The following is a 9,451-nucleotide window of genomic DNA, read 5'->3' on the forward strand; positions in this document are numbered from 1 at the left end:
CAAACGTTTTCTTATAGCTGATGAAGATCAGGAAGTCTACCTTACTTCTGATTCTTACTAGATGTGTGACCATGGACAAGTCACTTAACTCTCAGACCCTCAGTTTCATCCTCTGTAAAATGGAGATAATACCTCTTGTGCCTACCTCTGAAAGCTGTTCTGAGGTTCAAATGAGATAATCAGAAGTCCTTCGCAAACTTCAACATGTTATGTAAATGTCAGTTATGATTTTATTTTCCTTTCTATTTCTGACACCATCAATGATGTTCAAGAAATAAGACAGAAGTGGAGAGGGGAAGGAGAACTATCACAAGGGAAAGAGTGAAAATCAACCTCAAGGACTGATGGAGTCACAATATGGAGAACTGTCTACCATTAACCACTTCCCCCACAATTTGATAGGGCTGTCCCTGATAATGTCTGGATGGTGAAAGCAGACCCAGGCTTCTCCAGGACTAGAAGGTGATGAGGGTGAAGAAGCATCAACCTTGACCCTGCTAAACAGCCTCTAATTGAGTGCTTGGCTGTTGGAGGTGCCAGAGATTCTTGGTAGGCTTAGGGATTTCCAAAAGATTATATTCATTTAAAGATAAAACTGGAGTTAGTAGTTAAAGCACTGTTTACACATTGTTACCCTTTCTAATTTAGTTTAAATCTATACACTTAAGTGCTATTTATTAATAATTTATTTGGTTTTAATATTAAGTCATTTGCACTTATTAGCACTTTTAAAATCCCTTGAACACAGAACAAATGAATAAGGGCACCAAGATTAGGCATATAGTAGGGGAAAGAAAGAAGAATGTTACTAAAGCCATCTCCTGTACCTCTTGGGACTTGGGCAAATTTCTTCACCTTTCTGGACTTCAGTTGCCTCATTTATCAAATGAGCTTACTGTACTATGGGAACTCTAAGGTCCCTTCCAGCCCTAGTGCACATGGATTCTTTGATAGTTCATTGCTCTTTTTTAGATTAAGGCATTTGGGTTTCATGCTTAATGGACTATTGTTTGAGCACTGCACAGAGTTAGGTATTCTAGTCCCAGCTTCGTCACTAATTAGCTGTGTGACTTTGGTTGAATTATTCAACTTATTTGCGCTTCATTTTCCTTATTTGGAAAAAGAAGAAGAGGAAGAAGAGGAAGGGAAGGGAAGGGAAGGGAAGGGGGGGAGGTGGAGGAGGAGGAGGGAGAAGGAAAAATGAAGGAGGAGAAGGGGGAGGGGGATGGGAAAGGGGGAGGAGGAGAAAGAAGAAGATAGGGAAGGGTGATGGAGAAAGGAAGGGGGAGAAGGAGGAAAAGAAGAAGAGAAGGAGGAGGAGAAGAATTACAAAATGAAGAAGATGAATATGAAGAAAAAGGAGGAGGAGGAAAAGGAGGAGGGGAAGAGGGGGAGGAAGAGAAGGAAATTGGACTAAAAGATCCCTAAAGTCCCTTGCAGTTTTATCATTCTGTGATTTTAATCTCATTCTAAGTGGAAAGTCTATAAAGCTACCACTTTAAGCATCCCCGCCCCCACCACCAATGATTTCAACAAGAAAATTCCTTCTACCAATGCAGATCAGCATTGGCATCTCTTCTCTAACTTGTCTTTGAGAGTTGCCTAGGACACTAAAAAGTTAAATGACTTGCCCATGGTTCCATAACTAGCATGTTCTAAGAGGTAGGATTTGAACCTAGATCTTCCAGAGCCCTTGATTCACTTACAGCAGGCTGCTTTTCTACCACTATTAGCATCAACCCCCCTAAGCTGACATTTTCCCTTTCAAACTTTCCCTAGACAGCTAATATTTATATAGTGCTTCCTGTGTACCAGGTACTGTGCTAAGTGCTTTATAAATATCACACTTGATCCTTACAACAACCCTGGGAAGTAGGTGCTATTATTTTCTCCATTTTACAGATGAAGAAACTGAGGCAGACAGAGCTTAAGTGACTTGCCCAGGTCACGAAGCCAGTAAGTATTGAGGCTGGATTTGAAGTTCCTGACTCCAGGCCTAGCACTTTAACACTGTGCTACCTAGATCACTGGTTCCCTTTGGCCTAGGAGATGGAGCAGGAGATATCTATTTCCAGTACAGGGAAGTGTGGATGCCAAAACCAGACCTGAGGCAATTTTACTTTGGTCTCCAGGCTGTGCTACTTTTCTGTGCTCAAAAGTTGTTGGTGGAGGAGATTCAAATCCTTCTGACCCTCTCCAAAACTCCTTCTAATCCTCCATCTTCACCTCTCACCCCAAAACCAAAATAAGAACACACCAACGAACTCAACATTAACTCCAGTAATCCAGTGTGCTGCCCTTCTTATATTTGAAGCCAACTACCTGTGGAATAGACAAGCTCCTTAAGGGTAGGGCCTGTTTCATCGTAATTTTTGAATCACCAGACTAACACAATGCCTTGCACGAAGCATGTGCTTTAGCGCCTGCTGAACTGAAGTGCTGGTAACAACTATTTTTTTCCAATGATGGTGTTAGGTTTGTGCCTAGATGTTCATGTTCCATTCCCCAGTACCCTTTGCAACTAACTTTATACCTCTGTTTAACAGCTGGCTAGGGCCTGGATACAGCCTGGAGTTATCTGTTCAAAACTCACATGAGTCACATGAGTCACTCACATGAGAATAGAATCAGTGGTTCCATTCCTAAAGCACAGGTCTGATGATCAGACCTTCTCTCCTCTCAATAAACTCCAATGGCTCCCTATTATCTCCAGGATCAAAGAGAAGGTCCTTTGGCTCTTAAAGCTCTTTATAACCTGCATCCTTCTTACCTTGCTTGTCTTCTTCATGCCCTCTGTGATCTAGCCATTCTAACCCACTTGTCATTTCTCACACATGACACTCTACATCCTATCGACATGCCTTTGCACCAGCTATTTCCCATGTTTGGAATGCACTTCCTCCCTCAACACCTGGCTTTCCTTAAGACTCACCCTGAGCACTACCTCCTCCAGAAGGCCTTTCCTGGTCCCCTTCAGGTGATAATGCCATCCCTTCTAAGATTACTTGCATTTATCTTTTATGTTCTCATGTATATATGTTGTCTCCTCCATTAAAATGTAAGCTTCTTGAGAATAGGGAACGTTTTCGATTTTTCTTTGTATCCTTAGCACATTGCTGCATAGTAAACACTTAATAAATGCTTGTTAGTTGATTGACTGAGGCATGCTAAAAAACCATAGAATGTTAGAACCATACTAGTTATTAGAGGTCATCTAACATAAGCCCTTCATTTCCCAGATGAGGAAACTGAAGCTCAGAGAGGTATGATATTGCAAAAGTCACTTCATGACACATTAGTGATAAAATCGGGACTAGAACCCAGGTCTCCCAGTCTAGAGTGCTTTCTAATACATCAGGATGGTTTTTACCTCATTAGAATCATGCTCTGGCCAGATGTGGGCCTCTTTCTGATGAAAGACACCTGAGAAAAAATGTCACCAATCCACCAACACCTCTCCATCAAAGAGCCATGTCTCAGTTTAAAACCTCTTTCAGAGTTTACAACCAACCTTACTTAGAAGGAATATCTGATGCCCTGGAATCCCAAATCTTTGATCACTGTTCCTCACAGGTAAATTGACACCACTTGGTGGGTGATTTTCCATGGTGGCCCTGCCTCAATCCTCATTTGAAAAAAGAAGAAAAATCTTCTTGACCCAAAGCATTTACCCCAAAACTAGGCCCCCAATCAGCAGACTTGGGGTGGCAAGTCTCTTTAGATACTTATGCTACACCTATGTAAGGATGAGAAGCCCCAACCTCAGATACTTCTGATAATGCCAGCTGTCCTTTTAGACATGAGGCTCTGTTATCCTATTCAATGCTAAGCATTCAGCTATGACCTTTTCCTAACCAGTTTTCCATATCAGGTCTTCTATCCTCTGTGTGTGTGTGTGTGTGTGTGTGTGTGTATGTGTGTAATGGAGAGTGGTCTTCCTAGGTCTCACAATAACTCTATCATCAAAGAATATTTATCCAGAACTCATTTGATGTTAGGCACTTAGTGGGTGGCAAAGTGGATAGAACTTGGAGTCAAGAAGACCTGAGTTCAAATCTGGCCTCAGACACTTACTAGCTGTGTGACCCTGGGTAAGTCGATTAACCCTATTTGCCTCAGTTTTCTCATCTGTAAAATGAGCTGGAGAAGGAAATGGCAAACTGTTCCAGTATCTAGCCAAGAAAACCCCAAATGGGGTCATGAAAAATAAGACACCATGACTGAAAAATGAATGAACAAGGCAAGGCATTTTGTACAATACAATCTAGACACAATGCTATCTGCTTTTGTAAGGTGTCATAATCTGTGGATATCTATCTGATGGAGGCTGTATCTCCCACCAATTTACCCTGGCCAAACAGGTGTAATTTATGTTTAGTGTCTGTTTGTTCTTCCTTCCACTCTTGGACTCTTCCTTTCCCCCTTTATTCCTCTTTTAGTAATCCAAACCCTGGTGATCAGGACACTTATTCAGTTCTCTAGCTACCTTTCCCAACTTCTGCTCACTCCCAAAAGGACTTGCCTGTATCTTATTCTGCAGGGACCTGGGCTAAAGAACCTAAAGAAATTCTAACACTGCCTGCTCCCCCCCACTCCCGGGTCATTTAGTCCAATCAAAGCATGACAACTCTCTATACCTCTCATCTCTACACTTTTCTATCTCCCCTTTATACCATTCTAAATCCCCTGTGGACCTCTAGACAAGAAGTCATCCAAACTAAACTTATATGACAGGAAACTCTCTCTTCCCTCTTGTCCAACCTCTCCCCACCATTCCCACCCCAGTTTGGCTTAATTCATGCTTGGTGGATGAGTTATAGGGCTTAATGTCTTATCACTCCCAATTCACATAGGTGTATTTTAATAGGCCCTTTTGGAGACATAGTGCCTGAAACTCAAAGAAGATCTAAATTGTAAACATTTCAGACACTGGTGCTGGTGGAGAAGATATTCCCGACAGGTGGGACCTCTCTCTGTCACTCAAATCACCAGTTACTCCTTTTATGCATGCATTTGGCTCAGGTTTCATAGCGTTTGGGTCTGTTTAGTTCAAGAACCCCACATGACCCTTTAGCTTTAACTCAGAAAGAGTTCCACACTGACTCACCTTGGGAAGGTCTGTGGCCCCTCGGATCCTCTGTGCCACCTTCTCTCCATCAGGGTGAATCTTGGCCACGTGTTTCCACATCCTTTCCCAAGTGGCCTCATCCACAGGCAGCCCACCCCGGTTAACAAAGAAGGGGGACACCTCCATCTCGGAGGTCTTCATCCCCTTCTTCCTCTTGCTCTTCTTCCCTCTGTGCTGAGGCCCCTTCACTGGTTTCAGATCTCCTGACCCCAGAGGCAGCAATGGCACCACTAGGGCCCACCTTTTTCCCCCCAGGCATCCCAAACTCTTAAAAAAAATGTTTCCAGAAAAGGAAAATTAGGTAGTTCACAGGAAACTATGAACTGAATTGACTCACTCACTGCCAGAGAGACAACACATGACCCACCAGAGTGTAGGGCCCCTTTAAGAAATCAGGGTGTGGTTCATTTATAATAAAACAATAATTTTTTAAAAAGATAGAATCAGTGAAGTATCAGGGTACACTCCAGGGCAGAAAGGTTCTTGGTGGTCTGGGATCAACCTTGCAGTAATACTTGGATTTGTTAAAAAGAAAACAGAGGCGGCTAAAAAAAACATAGCCTAAGAGGCCTGCACATAAGCACAGACAGTCTGTACAGCCCAAAGCTCTCTGGAAGAACAATGACACAAGCCTGAGCTTAAAGAAAAGTCTAACGGACCAGAAGCCTGACAGCTCAGATCAGCTTCAAAAGGACAGGGCAAGTCAGTGAGCACTGACTTAGTGCCCCTCAGTTCCGGCTTCAGGAAGAATAAATTCCTCCACAAGGCACACAAGACGACATTAGCCCGAGGGACCAAGGCTCTCATGGACCAGTCGGCTTCAGGAACAGACTATCTGCTGGCAGCTTTTTTTCCGAGAGAGACGGGACTGGGCGGAGGGGGGAGGGGGGAGGGAGGGCCGAGAGATGGGGGGGAGGGTGGGGGGACTGGCTATTTCCCTCTGGGGATGGATAGCAAAGAGAGGATACACGGCTGTACCGTACAGGGAAGTGGGCACCACAAGGAGCGAGGGACAGGCAAACACGCATCCCACCCGGTCCAACTACCTTTACAAAGTGGTCTTTGTCTCCGGTACGACCGCTCGCTGCCTCTTCACCCCTCCCAAGACAGCAACAAAACCCGCAGCGGTGGGAATTATGATTTTTTTTTTAAGAGGAAGGAGGGAAGTAATGGGGGAGGGCGATAGGGCAGAGAGGAACATAAGGCAATATAAAGAAGACCCTTCGTGTTTCCACCCTTCCTTTGCTAGCGGGAGGTTGGTGACTTCACTGTGCCAGGCTCCCCCACTGATGCCATTCTAGAGCTTCCCCTGTACAAGTCCCTTGCCCCAACTCAACTGGTAGGGCTTAAGCAGGGTGAAAGGGGCCAGACGGAGAGCCCGGCTGAGGTCACCAAGCTCCGAGCTGCGGCCACTGGGGCGCCGCCCGGGATTGGATGCAGCATGGGAGGCAGCGGGAGGCGATGCCCGCGGTTACCCGGAGAGTGGAAAGGAGAGGAAAGAGAGGGAAGGATGCTTCGGGTGCAGGGCAGGGTGGCGGACGCGCAGGAGGGGCTCAGGCTCCTACTTGCTGGGCAAAGGGGTGGAGAGAGAAGGACAGAGGGGAAGAAGGAGGATGGGGGTAGGGTTGCAAAGAGAGACTCAGGCTCCAGCTGCGGCAGCCAGCGGATGTTGCCAGAGGCGAGCCACAAAGCCCCGGGAGGGAGCGACGCTGCTCCCGGGTCCCTGGCAGTCCATGGGGTGCAGCGGAAGGGGATGGGAGCTCATATGCCCATTGCGTCCTCTATGGCCTGAATGCTGCTGCCACTGCCACTGCTGTCGCCGCCTCTGGGAACAAGGGCAAAGCTGCCGCGGCGTACCCCAGCTGCTCCACCCCCCCACCCCGCTCCAGACTCCAGACTCCGCCCGGTGTCTCTGTCTCCAGCCCTGGCACTCCGCGCGCATGCGTTCCCTGTCCCCCCCCTTTAAAGGGCCAGCAGACTCCCCCATTCTGGCCCCCTTCAGCCCCAAAGTTGTTTCGGAACAGCAGATGCTTCCCTTTTTTCTTACCACCCACGCCCTGACGTCGCAGATCTGGGAATTTACCTGGGACTTCCAGACAAAGCAGAGGAGGAAGCTGGCCACGGACAATACCAAGTGGGAAGAACGAGGAGAGCATCTTGGTGTTATAAGGGGGTTAGGTTAGTCATCTTTTTATGAATGAGGAAACTGAGGCCCAGAGAAGCCACGTGACTTACCCGCAGTCAAATAACTGGTTAGTGACAGAACTGGGACTGGAATTTAGATTTTCTTACTCCCCAGAGGCTCTTCCTTCCCTAATAATATGCTTCCCAGACCCGAGCCATATAAGAGAGAAGAAATTTTTTGTTACTCAGTCCCGTCCGACTCCTCGGGACCCCATTTCCTTCTCCAGCTTATTTTCCAAATGAGGAACGGAGGCGAACAAGGTTAAATGAATTACCCAGGGTTACACAGGTAGTAAGTGTTTGAGGCCAGATTTGAACTCAGGAAGGTGAGTCTTTCTGACTCGGGGCCAGACACGCTGCTCTTTTCGCCATCTAGCAGCTCAGAATTTGAGTCCCACTTCTATTATTAACTGTATGAGCTTGAGTAAGTCACTTGGTTTCTCTGGGTCTCAGTTTTCTCATCCATAAAAAGAGGATGACTTCTAAGGATCTTTCCTGCTCTAACATTCTGAATGACGAAGGGGTCAGTGGATGTAAATAGTAACAGCACTTCTCCCTCTTCTGCTTTCTACAACTGACACTCCGAATTGAGGGGTTAAATGGTAACGCATGGTAACTCATGCCCTAGAGGGAGTTAATCAGTCAATAAACATTTATTCGGTGCTTACTAAATGTCAGGCACTGTGCTAAATGCTGGGAATTGCACAAAGAGGCAAGGCAGTCCCTTCAAGGAGCTTACAATCTAATGGTGACGCAGCATGTTATATACAAAGCTAGCTATGTACAGGATAAATAGGAAATAATACAGAGAAGGAACTGAAATTAAGAGGGTTTGGGCAAGTTTCCTGGTGAAGGTGGATTTTAGTTGGGACTTAAAGGAAGCCAGGGAGGTCAGCAGTCAGAGAGGACGAGGGAGAGTGTTTCAGCCTTGGTGGACAGCTGGGAAAATGCCTGGAGTCTAGAGATTGTGTGTCTTGTTGGTGGACTATCCAGGAGGCCAGTATCACCAGGTTGAAAAATACAAGACTAGAAAGGGAGGAGGGGCCTAGGTTATGAAGGATTTTGACTGCCAAAAGAACATTTTGTATTTGATCCTGGAGGCAATAGGGAGCCACTGGAATTTATTGAATAGCCAGGTGATTGACTGCTGAAGGCACCTACCTATGGATTACCCTTCTGATCCAGTCCCCTAGTATCCCTTCTCCCAGGGAAACTCACCTGGAGGGTCCAGAAGGATCAGTCAAGGCCAAAGGAATGAGGCACATGAGGACAGTGCCCTAGCCTGCCTCCTATGAGGCTATGACTTTTCAGAAAGGCAACTTTTAGGAACTCAGCTTTAATATATGTGTGTCTGTTGGCAAAGTGACTTGAACTCTTGAGTTCTTCAAACAGTAGGTATGGGAGGACACTAGGGGGATGTGAGAAGGGAGGTCAGCCAGTGCAGAATGAAGGCAATAACTGTTGTACCTCCTGGTTTTGCAGGGATAATGCTTTTCTGAAACCTAATCTCTAGGATTGGAGGACAGGACACATGACTTGTTTAAATTCTGTAGAAAGGGGTGTGTGTGTGTGTGTGTGTGTGTGTGTGTGTGTGTGTGTGTGTGTACTTTAAAGAACTATATTTCTGATACCATTCTAGTTTCTACCAAGCTTAGAACAGAAAACTGTTTCAGATCTGTAAAATGAGGGGTCTACTCTAGACTGTATTATTTTCTTCTAGCTTGAAAGAGAAATGTGAAACTAAGTATCTTAAGGAATCTGACAGTACATACTAGATCCTTCCTGAGGGAGAACTCTGTGTATGTGTGTATTTTAAAGAACTATATTTTTGATTCCATTCTAGTTTTAAAGAACTATATTTTTTTTTTAAAAAAAACCTGTATTTTTTGACACCATTCTAGTTTCTACCAAGCTTAGAATAGAAAAGAAAACTCTGTTTCTGATCAGTAAGAGGAGGGGTCCAGACCAGGGATGGAGAACCTGGGTCCTTGAGGCCATATGTGGCCCTCTAGGTCCTCAAATTGTCCAAACTTCACAGAACAAATCCCCTTAATAAAAGGATTTGTTCTGTAAAACTTGGACTCAAACGGCCACACCCAAGGATCTAGAGGGCCACATGTGGTCTCAAGGCCGAAGGCT

At 45.5% G+C, this 9,451-nt stretch overlaps 1 protein-coding gene across 1 annotated transcript in view; it reads right to left on the reverse strand.

The window, feature by feature from the left end:
• VASH1 (vasohibin 1) overlaps positions 1-6,015 on the reverse strand; it is a 45,544-nt gene extending 39,529 nt beyond the window's left edge. The window contains 2 exon segments of the mRNA XM_078151457.1: positions 5,108-5,242; positions 5,244-6,015. Coding sequence (XP_078007583.1) covers positions 5,108-5,242; positions 5,244-5,387 — 279 coding nt within the window. The 5' untranslated portion in view covers positions 5,388-6,015.
• Between the last annotated feature and the right edge of the window lie 3,436 nt (positions 6,016-9,451).

This window comes from Phascolarctos cinereus, unplaced genomic scaffold (assembly GCF_003287225.1).
Source record: "Phascolarctos cinereus isolate Bilbo 61053 unplaced genomic scaffold, phaCin_HiC Scaffold_3;HRSCAF=262, whole genome shotgun sequence".
NCBI classification, from domain to species: domain Eukaryota; kingdom Metazoa; phylum Chordata; class Mammalia; order Diprotodontia; family Phascolarctidae; genus Phascolarctos; species Phascolarctos cinereus.